Here is a 16,938-nt window from a genome sequence, read left to right as displayed (position 1 = left end):
TGCTTTCTTTGAAATACCATTTGTCATCAAAATTTGCCATTAATCGAACAATTTCAACCAACTCTTGAGTTAACCCTACTTTTTTGTTAGCTATTATAATTTTCTTTTTACATGAGGGAAGCCTATGAATTAATTCTGAATCTTCAAGCTTCTTAGTACTTTATATACAATTGGCAAATGTGGTTAATGTAGCAAAGGTTAATTCAGAAATGAATAAAGGAATCCACTGCGGGAGTGGAAGAGGGCATTATAATTTTGTCTATTTCAGACAGAAAGAGTGGCCAAAAAAAAAAAAAGGGAAAATCAATGTCAGTCTTTTCTTTCCTTTATACCGTGTTATTAACTGGAGAAATATTCCTTCTTGGTACAATCTTGTTTTATTTTATCTTGGCTACAATTGCATCTATCTTGTTACTTAGTTCTTTATGTGGTGCTCATCACATATTTCATCACAGTTATCATTTTTCTGTAAATTTACATTAATCACTTGGCCAATTGCAGTATAAATAAAGCTCCCGTCTTTGGTGATTCCTTTACCTTCCATAGCATTCAACCGCCAAACTGAGTCTGAAGAGTTTAACGTGACCCTTTTAAAAACTCACTCTCAGCCAAGCTGCAATCTGACCCTTGTACAGTCATAGTTAAGGACAAGTCCAGCTAATGAAGATAATTTTAAAGCAATAAGAAATGTTCTGCCAGTTAGAGGGTGTGAATGCCTGAATATTCCACAAGGTATCAAGCATGCTGATAGCTCTCTGATAGGTCAGTTACTGTGTGAGTTTAGGAACAGTTAATCTAGGCTGGTTTTGATTTTGATCTTTAAAATACCTCACCTCGGATTGATGGGGGTTGCAAAACTGATTTATAATGTATTTGAATTGCATCAGAGCCACGTTTCAAAGTGGACTCCAATCCTGCCTCTGAATTTGCATGCTGCCATTTTGGAGCTGACAATACCACTCACATTTTTGTGCCCCCCCCCCCCATTTAGATTTACAAACAAAAACTGAAAATCTGGCACATTTAAATCCAGTTTTAGTGCATTCAAAATTGGTAACTGAACACTATATGCACCCCATATGCCCCTTTTGCTATATCACTTTAGGTGCATAAACAGTTTTTTAAAATGAGGACTTAGATTACTGCAAAGATATAATAGGTCAGTCTGGGGCATGGATGGAAGGCTCTATCATCCCTCTACAGATATCCACTAAAGACTTTATCATTACTGGAGGTAGCTCTGAAAAGCAAAATTCAGATCTGAAGTGAATTCTGAGCCCTAGTCCAAATTTTGGGGCATTCAAATCTTGGGTGTTGATTAAGGCCCATTTTCTCTTCTTATTTATTGTTTGTATTGCAGTAGTATCTAGTAGACTCCACCAAGATCAGGGCCCCAATCTAAATAAACAAAACAAAAAGGTTGGAGGGGAAAGAGAGGTGACTGTCCATGGGCAAGTGGCAGTTCAGTAATTAAGCTGAGAATTAAACCCAGGTAGCATAAATTTCACAAGGAGCGGTAGCTGACTGGTTAAGGCACTCGACTGCAATCACAGCAGTCATGGATTCGTCTTGCTCAGTCTCGCACTGAAAGGTTACCTCCTGCTCACCCAGCTGCAGAATGGGTACCTGTTCCATAAGGTTAGGGAAGTCAAAGTTGGTTAGACATGATGGTAGCTGCATCAGTCCGTTGTGTACTGTTGGCTGCGGAAACAGACATGCCTAATCATGTCAGCATGGTGAGCCATATAAGACAGACTTTGCTCTTCAGTCTCAACCACAAAACCACCCTTTCTCTCATTTGCTGTAATTGCATAATTTCATTTCAGCCATGCTATGCTATGCTTATACACAGTATATACCAGAGATAATTTCTGATCTCCCATCTAGATCTGAACTTTCCTGAGTTTGACAGAGGTTTTCATATAATTTTTAGCTATCAGGCTAGGCTATAAATTCCCAGATTTTATGTTGATGATACATCACTTCTGAAACTCAGGCAAGTCTTGGATTTCGAGAGTAATTTTTCTGCCAGAGAATTTTGGCAGCAAATACGCCTCAGTGATACTCCCAGGGAGTAGACTGATATTTTCACTGCAATGACAATTCTATTCTGTCCAGAAACCACCCAGGACTAAGATCAGCTTTTCAGACTGTATCTAATGGCTGGTCTCTGTTGGAAAGAACACCACCAGATGCACCCTTCTAGCAAAAGACCAACAGACGTCTCACAGGAAAAATTTTAGGAAAGGTTCTGTTTAAAGACAGTTCTGTTATATTATGGGGACGAGCAACTGTGACTGTTACACAATGCTGTGTTTTTGTGTTGGACTAAGTATATGTCCTCTAGTGACTATGTATCTCTGCCTTTCTTAGTAGAGCTCAGTCCACCCGCACGCACCCCCAAATTTTGTGTAGGTTGGAAATCTAGATCCGACATTTGCCACTTGAGCACGTGTCTAGTGACATTTTCATGAAAACAGGATTTTTGTTATTCATTTGCTCTTCCTTATTCAGAGTCAGTCAGTAGTTTGTGACTGGGTATAAATAGTGATTTGACATTTGTACACACACTGGCTGAGCTGCTAACTACTGCCAACCATATCACTATCATCTTCTGAAAAGGACACGTCAGTGCACACGGTGGCCTGAACTTTGGACTGATTTACGCGGCATTCGGTTAATGAATCCTGGCCTAATTTTACAACTATACAATTCCATTGAAGTCAGTGACATTTTCATGGGTGTAAATTAGAGCAGAATTGGTCCTTAACTTCAAAGAGATCATGAGACTCCTATGATGCACCATGGTGTCTCAGCCACAAGGAGAAACTGTGGTGCATCATGGGAGGTGTAGTCTGGCCAGAACTGGGTCCATAGAAGAGGACGGGGAACCCAGAACTACAACTCCCACTAGGCAGATGCAGAGATTAATGCCAACTTGAAACAAAATGAAATGTTTATTTCTCATTTTCCCATTGGAACATTCTCCCAACTGATCTTTTCTCAGAGAAAATTTTGATGAAACCTCTTCTGATGAGAAAATGTTTCATTTAAAATTTTTCGACCAGCTCTAATGATCATCAACATTGTGGGTGTACTTAGATACAGTGAGCTACCAGTGTGTTAATAAAGGGCCAGATTATGCCCCACTTACTCACTGAGTAATGCCTTGCTCACTGAAAATCGATGGGATTTGATGGGAAATCAATCACCTGCCGCTGAGGTGAGCTACTACTTGATGTGAGAAAGGCTAGCAGAACTGGGTCCCAAAAGTCTGGAGGTGAAGCCTGCAGCCTTTGCTCAAGCAAAACTCCCATTGACTTAGGACCAGGTAGGGAAACCCTCACTGATGTTGTGAGCAGTTACTCACCCAGAGTTTCACAGTCTGGCCCTTTGCTGGGATATGTGCCCAGCAGAACTGGGCTCTATTGAAAAATGAAAAGCCTATTGGATCCAAATTCTGTCCTGAGTTGCCTTGGCCCATCTCCACTGAAGTCAATGTGGGTTGCATAGACGTAACTGAGAGAATTGACCTCCTGATTGATAATGTTTGTAGTGCAATTTTTTTTTTTTTACCAGAACTCAAAATCAAATAACCAGTGAGACTTTGTTCATTGTGGCCAGGATAACCGTATGCTTGTTCAGAAAAGAAATAGGTGGGTCAAGAAGCTTCAGCTGATATTGACACAATACAGTACACTGGAGATATTGTTCCAATAGAGTCCATTCTATGCTTAACCGTCACAAATGTAAGACTGGCAAGATCAGTGTAAACTTGGGTTATCTGCTGCCTACGGCTTTAACTTGTGCGATATTGAGCACCTTTTCCAAAGGGCTGACCACTCATCACTCATTGACATCAGTCAAAGCTGGGGGGCACCGCACCTCAGAGAATTTGAAAAGTAGCAAATTGTGATTCCTGCACATACTATTGGCTAAGAATTATGAACTTATTATTAATTATTATTTATTATTTTATTAAGCTACCTTTTGTCCCCTATCCCATATGTATGGCTTACTTGTTTGCCTCATCCACCTGTTACATCTTGTCATTTAGTGTAAAAGCGTTTGGGGGCCAGGGCTGTCACTTTTTATGTTTGTACAATGCCTAGCACACTGCGACCCTGACCAGCTTGCTCACTAGGCACTACCACATTAATAATAATAATAATAATTAATCATTAATGAAGAAGTCACTAGAATTGGTAGACATTTTTTGGTTGAAAAAGTATCTTCAACAAAAATATAGCGTTTCATCAAAAACAAATGTCACTTTTCGGGTAAAAATGTTCATTTTTTGAAAACCAAAGACTTAGGTTTTCATGGGAAAAACCTTTTTTTTTTTCTTGTGAAATTTTGATGAAAATGAAATGAAGCAAATTTCTTTTTGAAATTTCCCTTATAAAACAATTAGCATTTTCTGACCACCTCTGATGGTCACCCATTCTAACTGGGAAGAACATTCTCAGAGTTTTAATTCTGAGTATCCTTCGGGGTCCTATGTTACCTCTTCCTGTTTGGGCTTGCTATTCCAGTGTTTCTCAAACTCGGGTCACCCCTTGTTCAGGGAAAGCCCCTGGTGAGCCAGGCTGGTTTGTTTACCTGCCCCATCTGCAGACCTGGCCGATCGCGGCTCCCATTGGCTGCGGTTCACCGCTGCGGGCCAATGGGAGCTGCTGGAAGCGGCGGCCAGTAAGTCCCTGCGCTTCCAGCAGCTCCCATTGGCCTGGAGCAGCGAACCGCAGCCAATGGGAGCCGCGATCAGCCAGACCTGGCGGGTCGGGCCGGTTTGTTTACCTGCCCCGTNTTTTTTTTTCTTGTGAAATTTTGATGAAAATGAAATGAAGCAAATTTCTTTTTGAAATTTCCCTTATAAAACAATTAGCATTTTCTGACCACCTCTGATGGCCACCCATTCTAACTGGGAAGAACATTCTCAGAGTTTTAATTCTGAGTATCCTTCGGGGTCCTGTGTTACCTCTTCCTATTTGGGCTTGCTATTCCAGTGTTTCTCAAACTCGGGTCGCCGCTTGTTCAGGGAAAGCCCCTGATGGGCCAGGCCGGTTTGTTTACCTGCCCCATCTGCAGACCTGGCCGATCGCGGCTCCCATTGGCTGCGGTTCACCGCTGCGGGCCAATGGGAGCCGCGATCAGCCAGACCTGCGGACGGGGCAGGTAAACAAACCGGCCCGACCCGCCAGGGGCTTTCCCTGCACAAGCAGCGACCCCAGGTTGAGAAACACTGCTATTGACTTTGATGATGATCTCACGACATCACAGAGTCAGGCCCTATATACTGAAAAACACGGTCCTGACTAATGCTAACACAAACCTTCCACCTGGGCACCCCCGAAGCAGCGATCAGCGTCATCTGGCTCTTTTCAAAAGTGTCTCATTTCCAAACTGCACCACAATTATAAGGATTAAGAGGAAGGCTGGTCTTGTGGTTAAAGTCAGTGCAGAATTTTCAAAAATGTGTAAATTGTAAGGGCCAAATTTTCACAGTGGTGTCAATTTCATCCTCTAAAACTTGTGCCTGCAAGTTTTGTGAGGGCATGAGATGTGGATTCTTAATATTAGCTATTTAACTGCCTAACTTACACACCCAACAGCTCCCATTAAAGTCCATGGAAAGACATTCATTAACCTTGATAGGAGGCAGTGGTAGCTGTGGCTTCAGGGCTCGTTGGAAGAAATTTAGAAGTTGTTTTCAACAAAATGGCCCTGTTCACATCCTTGTTAGTACTTCGAGGGTGCTGAAAATGGTATGGATTCCCGCTCTGCCTAGAAGCAATGGCATAGGGGTGGTGTGTGTACATATGTTTAGGGTGGAGGGTGGGGTTGTATAATTATGTGCATATTTCAATGCTTTCATTTCACCCTGGTTCTTGCTGAAAAGGCCTAACTGACTCTGTGTCCGGTCTGCAGAAGCCATACCAGCAGAGTCGACAAATGCCAGCCTGCTAGCCAATGGCATCAGCTCCTTGTGCTCCATCTGTGGGGATCGAGCCACTGGGAAACATTATGGGGCTTCCAGCTGCGATGGCTGCAAAGGGTTCTTCAGAAGAAGTGTCCGCAAGAATCACGTCTATTCGTGCAGGTATTAAACACTTCCGGGCTTTGACATTGTAAGCTCTTTGGGCCAGAGACCATCTCTTATATGTCTCTGTACAGTGCCTGGCACAATGGGGCCTCTATCTCAGTTTGGTCCACAGGCGGTACTGTAATATACATAATAATAATGAAATCTGGTTTTCTGAGCACAGGATTGGGAGCCGGGAATTCCTGAATTCTAGTTCCATCTCTGACCTTGATTCCTTCTGTTACCTGAAATAATCCACTTGATGTTTCTGTTTCTCACTTTCCCCACCTGTAAAATAGGGGACAATTAAATCCCCAGGGAACTTTTGAGGATTGGTTAATGTATGTAAAGCACTAAGGTTCTCACTGGGTAACCCAACGATCTTAGCGAATGCCATAGTGGCAGGAAGTCAAAGTTCCACAGCCTGGTTTCCAAACAGGGGGATTATTGCATTTTCTCTGTGTTAATTACAATTTAAATCTGCAGGTTTCCAAAGCTTCTTTGTTCATTTTGTTTTTTAAAAACACATAAAGGCTTGCATATTGCCATATATTGATTATTCTACAAAAATGGGGGCAGCTATGATTCATCTACGTTCTGGCACGCAAAAGTATACCCAGGAGGATTATTTGCTAGGAATGGGCCATAAATGATACAGCAGTTATCTTGGTTGACTTTAGAAAGATGTTGTTTACTTAAAAGAAGGGAAAAAAGTATAGAGGATTATTCATATAGAACTGGAACTTGAGAAGTTTCATTCTGCTGCAGCGATATTCCTCAGTTAAAGGAGTTCCAACCTTGTAAAACACTTGCCTCCCTGTTCATTTTAGATGAACCTGCATATAAGGCACTTATCACTCCAGAATACTCCGTCCACAGAAGACAATGGGTTGATGGATTGCACTTCCCCCAACCAAATATATTTAATCTCAGCAGGAAAATGGAAATCTCTTCAGATTTCTCAGAGCTGCTGCTCCCGTCTTCCCAAGATTAAAGTAGTTATTTCACTGTATTATCCCTTTAGAATCTATGAATTGGGAGGAGGGATAGCTCAGTGGTTTGCATATTGGCCTTCTAAACCCCACGTTGTGAGTTCAATCCTTGAGGGAGCCACTTAGGGATCTGGGGCAAAATCAGTACTTGGTCTAGCTAGTGAAGGCAGTGGGCTGGACTCAATGACCTTTTCAAGGTCCCTTCCAGCTCTAGGAGATAAGATATCTCCCTTAATTAATTTATTTATTTTTATTTATGAATCACAGTGTGATACTTAGCATCTTAGGGAAGAGCTTCTGATTCAAATCCAACTCAATGACAAGCACCCACCAAGCATCCTCTGAATCGCTATTTGGGCCATTCTGTCCTTAGCTTCGCTCAGAGCAACATTGTTTATCACAGATGCCAATTCCTCAGAGAGTTCTTGGGTTGTTAATCAGGCTGCTGTGCCATTCTGTGAAACCAATGGATGTTTTTTGACCATACGGGAGCACAGCTTTTTCCTTTGGTAGATTCATGCTCCATTGGTCTCACTTTTTAAAAGTTGTCATGTGTACTTACTGCTCATGAAACGTACCAGGTTGTGGTTTCTGGAGGCTGAAAATGCTTTGTCTAGCCACAGAACAGGTGCAGCAGGGGTGGCATGGAGTCACATTGCCCTGTCAATGTGTGTCAAGTCTAAACTAGGGCTGGTTGAAAATTTGTCATCGAAACTACTTTTTGACAGGAAATTGGGTTTTCCACTAACTAAAAAATTTCGTGAAAAAAATCTGCTTTCTCCTGAAAATTTTGATGACAAACTAAATGCCTAAAAAATGAAAAGCTTGTGGTTTCCAGTAAAAAAAACAAAAACAAAAAAAACCCAACCACACATTTTGACCAAACCCCAGTATTTCTATTCTTAAAGGCATCATGGTGCTATATGAGAGTTGTCACTGGAGGGATTTTACCCTTTGTCTGAGGCCTGCGGGTGTGGGTCACTTGCTAGGATTATTTGGGTATATCTCACTCAATCATTTTCCTGCCATTGTGGGGGGCCTCAAGTATTAGGTGCACCTCAGTTCCTCCTATTCTTTGCCTGTGGTACTTAATATTGTCTGTGTCTCCTGTGGGCTGTAATACTGTGGTCTAATTTCAATTGTTGGGTTTAGTGTGCAGGTGTTGGAGGCCTGACTTTCCTGTATTTTATAGACTAGATGATCTGACGGTCCCTTCTGGCCTTAAACTCTATGACTCCCTGATTCCCATTCTCCCATATAGGCAGGCTCCTTGGCAAGACTATATCTCCCATGGTGCACTGTGGGAAGGAACTCCTAGCACACACTTCTTCCCATCACCAAGACCGTCTATAGACAGGACAGAACAAGGGACACGGTAAAAGACTGCAGAGCTTTTATTTTTGCCAAAATTTTCAGCAGAAGAAAAACCTGTTGTATTATATCATAAAAAAGAAAACTTTGACACAAAGAGTGGTTTCAAAAAGGAAAAATTGAAACATTCCATTCCAAAAAAGTCGAAATGGAACATCTCAACCTTATCAGAAAGCTGGATTACATTTTTTTCTCCAAAATGCAATTTTGTCAAAATCAGCACGTTTCCATTAAATATTTCACTTTCGATGCATCAGCATTTTCCAAGCCCCCGCCTCCACCCCCAAACCGTGCGGTCATAAAATTTCTGACCAGTACTACCTACGAAAGAAGTCGAGTTCCATGTAGGAATGATGGCGTTACTGTTGTGCTTTAATTTCAAGCTATAATTCTGTGGTAGAGAGAGTGACTGCCTTCCCCTTCTATACTGATTGTAGGTCAATAACTCAAATTTTCAACTTGCTGCCCTGTTTATTTATGGTCCAGTGGCTAGGACAGTAGCCTAGGATTCTGCTAGAGGGGAAGCAACCTGCCGGAGGTCACTGTTTCCCCTCTCACTCATTGTCTGTCTGCCTTGTGTACTTAGGGCAGGTCTACACTACAACCTAAGTCAATATAATTTATGTTGCTCAGGGGTGTGAAAAAGTCCCATTTCCTCCTCCACCCAAAACTATGCAAGTTTCGTGCTGTCCACACCAGCCCTATGTCTCCTGCCGACGTAGCTTCTGCTTCTTGCTGATGTGGAGTAATTATGCCGAAAGGAAAGCACTCTCCCATCAGCATAATGTCTTCTCCAGACACACTACGGCAGCACGAATGCATTGGTGCAGCTGCATCGATGTAGCACTATAGTGTAGGCTTGCCCTTAGATTGTAAACTCTTCAGGACAGGGGCTGTATTTCACTACAGTTTGAAGCACAATGAGATTCTGATCTTGTCTGGGGCTTCTAAGTGCTACTATAATTCACCTAATAATAATTTACAGGACTTTCCTCAAAGTTTGCCCTGCTTTCTTCAGGTTCAGCAGACAGTGCGTGATAGACAAAGACAAGAGAAACCAATGCAGGTACTGCCGTCTGAAGAAGTGTTTCAGGGCCGGGATGAAGAAAGAAGGTAGGTACTGTAAGGTTTTGTGTCCTCTATCATTTCAAAGCTATGGGTTCGTTTTTTTTTTTTTTTGGAGATATCCCATCTCCTAAAACTGGAAGGGACCTTGAAAGGTCATCAAGTCCAGCCCCCTGCCTTCACTAGGCAGGACCAAGTACTGATTTTGCCCCAGATCCCCCAAGTGGCCCCTCTTAAGGCTTAAACTCACAACCCTGAGTTTAGCAGGCCAATGCTCAAACCACTGAGCTATCCCTCCCCGCAAGGTCATTGGCTGGACTCAATGACCTTTCAAGATCCCTTCCAGCTCTATGAGATAGGTGTATATCTCCATTAAAAAAGAATTTAATGTAGAGCCATGACCCTTTTCTTGAAGCAGAAAGTCCATTTAGTATCTATTTTTCTAAATGCGTGTATAGACCCTTTGCTTCTTTACGGTTAATTCACTGTACGGTACAGAATCATATGAACTTTGCAGGGCATCCTCCATAACACACTACAGCGGGAGTGTAGTCTTGTAGTCAGGGAAAGAGCCTGCAAAGCACGGTGTGCTTGGAGTCTATCCCTGGTTGTACCACTGTGACTTTGAGCAAGGCATTTCCACACCTGAGCCTCTATTTCCCATCCCACCTTTTTGTCTTATCTATCAAGACTAAAGGCTCCTCAGGGCAGGGATTCTCTTCCTCTGCATCTACCACAATGTGGCTCTCTTTAGGACTGGGTGGGAAACAGTTTTCCTATCCCAAGAGAATTGCTGACATTTCAAAAATTTTCACATCCCAAATCGGGATAAAGAATCAGAATCTTGAAAATGTTCATGAACCAAAAATCTGAAAAATAAAAAAATAAAAATTCGTTTTGGGTCAATCAAAATGTTTCATTCTGATAATTATTTTGAAACATTTCATTTTGATTTCAAATGTTTTTCCTTTAAATTTTTTTTAAGATTAATTTCCAAAAAGTTTAGAAACAAAAAGCTATTTTGACTCAAAAAAAAAAAAGAAGAAAAGAAAAAAAACCCGTCCTGGTTCAATATTGTTGACTGTATTGTTTTAGCTGTTTTGGCCCTAGGATATTAGAGAGACAAGGTGAGTGACATCAGACCACCAGTGGACAAACTCTTTTCACAAAACGATCACCCCATATATGATCTCTGTCCTGCTCATCAAAGGAAACCTGCACAACATCTTCAAAAGATGAGTCTGGGAATTAAAATTCACAGCTATAGGAGAACACTTCAACCTTCCTGGCCACACAATAGTAGATTTTAAGGTAGCCATCCTATAGCAAAAAAACTTCAGGACCAGACTTCAAAGAGAAACTGCTGAGCTTCAGTTCATTTGCAAATTTAACACCATCAGCTCAGGATTAAACAAAGACTGTGAATGGCTAGCCAACTACAAAAGCAGTTTCTCCTCCCTTGGTGTTCACACCTCAACTGCTAGAAGAGGGCCTCATCCTCCCTGATTGAACTAACCTTGTTATCTCCAGACTGATTCTTGCCTGCATATTTATACCTGCCTCTGGGAATTTTCCATTGCATGCATCTGACGAAGTGGGTATTCACCCACGAAAGCTTATGCTCCAATACATCTGTTAGTCTATAAGGTGCCACAGGACTCTTTGTTGCTTTTTACAGCTTTGCTAGACACTCAAATTCATGGTCTTCATAAAGACACTAGATTTATATGTTTCAGAGTGGTAGCCGTGTTAGTCTGTATCAGCAAAAAGAACAGGAGTACTTGTGGCACCTTAAAGGCTAACGCATAAGCTTTTGTGGGCTAAAACCCACTTCATCCGATGAAGCCCACAAAAGCTTATGCCCAAATAAATGTGTTTGTCTCTAAGGTGCCACAAGCACTCCTTGTTCTTTTTAGTAGATTTATAGTTTATTACACCAATCTGTACCTCTCAAATCCCCTTTTTTTGTCCTATGACTGCAGAGGCATTAATTGGCCACTTCACCTTGAATGGTCTCCTGCAATATGTGTTAATTACTTATGCTAGATAATCTGTTCCATCTTGGCTTTAGCTGTGACACTCTGAGCACCTTTCTCAGAAGTGGTAAAGAGCTCTGAGTAGCTTGAAAGCTCTCTTTCCCCCACAGAAGTTGTTTCAATAGAAGATATGACCTCGCCCACCTTGTCTGTCTAGTTCAAGATTCTCCAAATGGGATGTTTTAACAATTATGAAACCATTTTAATCAAAATAGTCTTGAGTCTGGTGGTTCGTCAAACCTGACACTGTTTCATGAAGAATTTTGCTTTCAATGAATCAGCATTTTCTGACAAAATACTTGCCTGATTCAGAGGAGTGTTTTGAGATTTAATTGACTGATGGGCTGATGGTCCCTTTTGGTCTGTAACTATGACTCTATGATTGTGATACTAGCACAATCTGGAATCAGGAGAGCTGGAGAATCATAGGAATGGAAGGGACCTCGAGAGGTCATCTAGTCCAGTCACCTGCCCTCATGGCAGGACTAAGTGTTATCTAGTATAGGTCCAGGACTGCTCCTGTTTATGTGCAGCACCAACATGTCCCTCATAGCTCTCACAACAAGTAGGTCTTGATCATGCTCCCATTGAAATTGCTGGTGAAACTGCTATTGACTTTATTGGAACAAGACGAAGGCCTTCATTAGTATTGCTGTCACGCTCAGCCTCTGTTTGTAGACTGTCCATTTAACTCCAGCTTGTTCTATCAAATATTATCAGATGCACTCTGACATCTCCAACTGGTTCACAAGTGAAGAGATAACTGGAGTATTATGATGCGTCTAAGCAGCATCAGTTGGCAGGAAAGACCTTTGTACCAAAATGCTGTCATAGATTAGGAAAATGCTTCAGCTGAGATGCTGCTTGAAAGCCTTGAACAGCTACTTTACCTGAGTTACACTATGAAAAACACTGCCTTGCTATTTACTATGGTATCTCTGACACCTGATCATCTATCACCTGCTTGATGGAACATTGCTGGTGATACTTCTGTACCTAGATTGTAAGCTATTGGGCAAAGGCTGTCTTCTAGCTCTGATTGATTTCCGCTCCCACTTTGACCTCGGCCCGCGCCGCTTCCTGCAGCTCCCATTGGCCCGGAGCAGCGAACCACAGCCACTGGGAGCCGTGATTGGCCGAACCTGCGGACGCGGCAGGTAAACAAACCAGCCCAGCCTGCCAGGGGCTTTTCCTGCACAAGCGGCGGAACAAGTTTGGGAACCACTGGTCTATACTGATACATTAAGAACACTGGGTGAAATCCTGGCTTCACTGATCTGAGTGGGAATTTTGCCATTGACTTCAGTGGAGCCACGACTTTACCCACTGAGATCAAATCTCTTGCCAGACTTTTGACTGTGTCTTCCCTGGACAAAATGAGTGTGCTAAAATTTGGCATAGGAATTGTTTTGTGATAGGAAGCAGCAAGAATGCCAACTGTTTTATTTTTAGAGAACAGCGAATATAATGTTTGAAAAAAGATTCCTTCAATAAAATATAACTTAAATGTTAGCATATAGTGGATGGAGTGGTTACATGTTTCATGGCCTGGAAATATTGAAATCTAGTGATCAGCACCATTACTTGGTTTGTAGCTTCATTTTTCAAAATAGATTTTAAAGTAACGGTTGTAAAGCTTTGGCTTACTCATTTAATATTGACTGCAGCTTGGTGACTCTGTAAGTTCCACATAATCAAATTCTTTGAAGTTCAACTTATGAGAACACTGCTGATTTTGTGATTTTGATTTTGATTTTTTTGCAAACCGGTAGGAAATATTTTGATGGACCTAGAGCAGTTTCTTGATTGACTGCACACCATACTGAATGCAAAAAGTGTGCATCATTTTCTTGCACGGTGGTGTGCACAAAAATTCGACCTAGTTCTTGTCTCTGAATAATTCTAGGTAATATTCAGCTTTATGAAGAAGCATTAGAAAAACTTGTCTTCTGATTGTTCAATAGCTAGGGTGATAGTGGAAACATTTGTGCATTGCCCTTGCACCCACTATTTCACCATAACACACTGAGACAGTTAGACACAACTCTGTGGAATTTGGCACATTCTTCATCACTATATTTTAGCAAGCTTATTTGTAATAGCAACCAGGCTTTCCAGGATGTGGCAATAACACTGTCTTCTCACAGTACATGGAAGAGATCTGAGATATTTATTATTCAGAACGTGCCTTGGGTGTGGTATTACGAGGCTGTATCATCATCACTACAGAGTATGATCACCACCGTCACACCTGCTGCTGAATATGTTCAGACACAAGCTTGGAAACTTTGTGTTCCTAAAATGTTTTCATCTTGACGAAACTCATCAATAACCTGGCATGTTGTATCTGGAGTACAATAATAGAGCTGGGTGGGAACTGGTTTTTCCATCCTGCAAAACATTTTTGAGTTCAGAAATTTTTCCCTGTCTAAAATCAGACATAAAAGTCAAAATCTCAAAAATATTTATGAACCAACACATACATCTATTTTCTTTGGTTTGGGTCAATTGAAATGTTTAGTTTCAATAATTTCAAAATGCTTTTTGTTTATCTGTAATGTGGCGAGGGGACGACTCACCGCTGTGGCGCCTCCTGCTGGTCGTCCAGGGCTGGGCACCCTCTGCAGGCTGGTGTCTCGCCTGCCGCTGGCCCCCATGTCCCTCCCGGACCCCGGTGCCCCTCTATGTCAGGTTTCTGCCCTGGCAGTAACCCACACTCTGGGTCTCTCCACCAGGGGAACCCCCAACCCTCTATCCCCACCTTGCCTCAGTGGCTACTGCCAGTCACCATCTAGCCCCCGCTCCCTTGGGCGGACTGCAGTCTATAAACCACTCATCATTGGCAAGGGGGGTTGGACCAGCTGCTTCTGCCTATCTCTGGGCTGCCTCTCTGCAGCCCCTGTACCCCTTTGTGGGCCCTTAACCAGGCCTGCAGCTGGGGCTTTGCTAGGCACCAGCATCCCAAGCATGTGCTTGGGGCAGCACTTTTCAAGGGGCAGCACTCTGGCCCTTTTTTTTTATTTGCTTTGGGATGCAAAAAACCTGGAGCCGGCGCTGTTCCCATCACTGCTCCACCCTAAGTACCCACCTCAGCTTCCCAGGCAACCAGGTCCTTCTCTCTCACAAAGCTAGAGAGAGAATGCCTTTTTCAGTCTCTGGCCCTCAGCCCCCTTATAGGGACAGCTATGGCCTGATTGGGTTGTGGCCCCACCAGTGGCTGCTTCGTCCAATCAGCCTAGCATTTCTCCACCACAGCCCTCTCCAGGGCTGCTTTAACCCTCTCAGGGTAGGAGTGGGGTGAACACGCCGCTACATGTAAAATGTAATGAGCGTTTGATTTCAACTTTTTCTGGACTAATTAGATTAAATTTTTAATTTAAAAGTCAATTTAAACCACAAAAACTGGAATTTGACATTTTAAAAATGTCAACATGAAATATTCTGAAAATTTCGAAACGGTATTTCTTGACATTTTGAGAAGTTGAGAAATTCATCTAACCCAGTCTTATTTCCCAAGCAGATCTGGTTTTGACAAACTGGAATTTTGGGATTTAGGGAACCAGGATGTTGTTATCCAAACTGGCATTTGCCAGAGCCTAAGGCTGCCACCTGTTTTTGTGAAAAGTATCATTGGATTTCTGATCTTGGTTTTACATCTCATTTGAATGACGCCCAAAATGAATGTATACTTCAAACTAAAGAATTTGGCTTAAAGAATTAGTAAATGGTAAAAGTCTCATTGACTTCAAACAGAGCAAAATTAGGCCAAAATTGAGCACTTCTGAAAATCCTGGTGTAGAATCTCTGACAATAGAGCACTATTTTAAAAACCTGTATAATATGAAGTACATTTTAATAACACACTTTAAGGACCATAGAGTAAGCAGCATCTGAAATTGTGGGGCAAAGGCACTGGGATATAACCATTTTTCCTTACCTTTAACCGTCCTTTTGTTGTTTCCTAAATGTTCACTTTTTATTTAAAGGGCCTAACCCTGAAGCCAAGAGTCTACCTCTTCTGTTAATTTTGATTCCTGAGAGTTGGGACTGTGAACGTGTTTCTGAGCAGTTTTGGAGAGATTACAAGTTTCAAGTCATTCAAGGAACTGATGTGGGAGACTAAAATGTGACCAGACATTCTCAGGTTGCTGGTTGAACTGGCTTAGGAGAATGCAGCAGGATATATAGATTGGTTAGTTGAAAGGCATTAAATATTCTTAGTTCATTGGTAGAATTGGCTGGAGATAACAGAATGTGACTAGAAGTTTTCAGGCTGCAGATCGAAGTAACAGAAAGGAGACCAGAGCGTGCTTAGAGGTTCTCAGGACACTAGTTGAATGTCTGTAGTGGAGAATTGCTCTGAGGTTGCTGACTGAGGGAAAGGGTTCTTAGGGCACTGATGGAATTTACACAGCAGAATGGGATGTGATTAGGTGTTGAGATCAAATGAATATACCCTACTGTAATTTTCACATTCGTTCTCATTCCTGATGTAACAGCTTTGGGTAGGCAAAGCTTTGAGCCCTGTTTCCTTTCACAATGCTTCCATGTAAGTTTTCTACCAGTGTACACTTTACCTTACACTAAAGGAGGAAGTGTATCTAATGCTTAGGAATCAGGACACTGGGGGCTGGTTTTAGCCCTGGCACTGACTTGGTGTAACCTTGCATCCATTTATATTGGCTGGAATTTTCAAAGAAGGCCAAGGGCTTGTCTACACTACAGGCACATCAGCAGTATAGTTCCAGAGCCGTAGGCTATCTCTGGGCTGCCTCCCGTAGCTGTGCCACTGCAGCACTGTAGCATAGACGCTTCCTACATGGATAGAAGGGTTTTTTGCTGTCACTATGGGAACTCCATCTCCTCGAGTGGCAGTAGCTAGGTCGATGGAAGAATTGTTCCATTGACCGTCCTAGCCACGTCTGCACCGGGGTGAGATCGGCTTAACTATGGTGCTCCGGGGTGTGACATAGCTAGGTCAATATAAATTTGAAGTGTAGAGTAAGTGTGTTTAAGTGTAGAGAGTAAAGTGCCCATATCGCCCTGAGGGCTTGTCTTCACTACCATGCTGCGTCGATGCAGCTGTGCTGATGTAGCGCGTCTAGTGAAGACGCGCTATGTCGGTGGGAGAGCGCTTTCCCATCGACGTAATTACTCCACCTCAATGAGAGGCGGAAGCTCTGTTGGCAGAAGAGCATCACAGCGTGGTGTAGGCACCGCTATAAGTCTGTAAGTCAATGTAAGTTACATCAACTTTAGCGGTAGTTACATTGACTTAAGCAGAAGTGTAGACAAGCCCTAAATGTCAATAAGAGTCTAACTCCTTTCAACTCCTTTGAAAATCCCAGCTTTGAATTTTGTGGGACTCAGTTTACCAATCTGTAAATAGAGT

The 16,938-nt window shown here is 42.3% G+C and overlaps 1 protein-coding gene across 3 annotated transcripts in view; it reads left to right on the top strand.

Annotated features, from left to right (window-relative positions):
* Positions 1-16,938, top strand: part of LOC117886616 (hepatocyte nuclear factor 4-beta-like) — a 46,834-nt gene that overhangs the window by 3,282 nt on the left and 26,614 nt on the right. For 2 of the 3 annotated variants that reach the window (XM_034788601.1, XM_034788600.1), the window contains exons 2-3: positions 5,929-6,100; positions 9,464-9,558. In XM_034788601.1, coding sequence (XP_034644492.1) covers positions 5,929-6,100; positions 9,464-9,558 — 267 coding nt within the window. Of the gene's footprint in view, positions 1-887; positions 894-1,591; positions 1,671-5,928; positions 6,101-9,463; positions 9,559-16,938 lie in introns of all 3 variants that reach the window. The other variant, XM_034788602.1, reaches the window with a different exon arrangement.

Source organism: Trachemys scripta, chromosome 13 (assembly GCF_013100865.1).
Source record: "Trachemys scripta elegans isolate TJP31775 chromosome 13, CAS_Tse_1.0, whole genome shotgun sequence".
NCBI classification, from domain to species: Eukaryota; Metazoa; Chordata; order Testudines; family Emydidae; genus Trachemys; species Trachemys scripta.
This window is presented reverse-complemented; position numbering and strand designations above follow the sequence as displayed.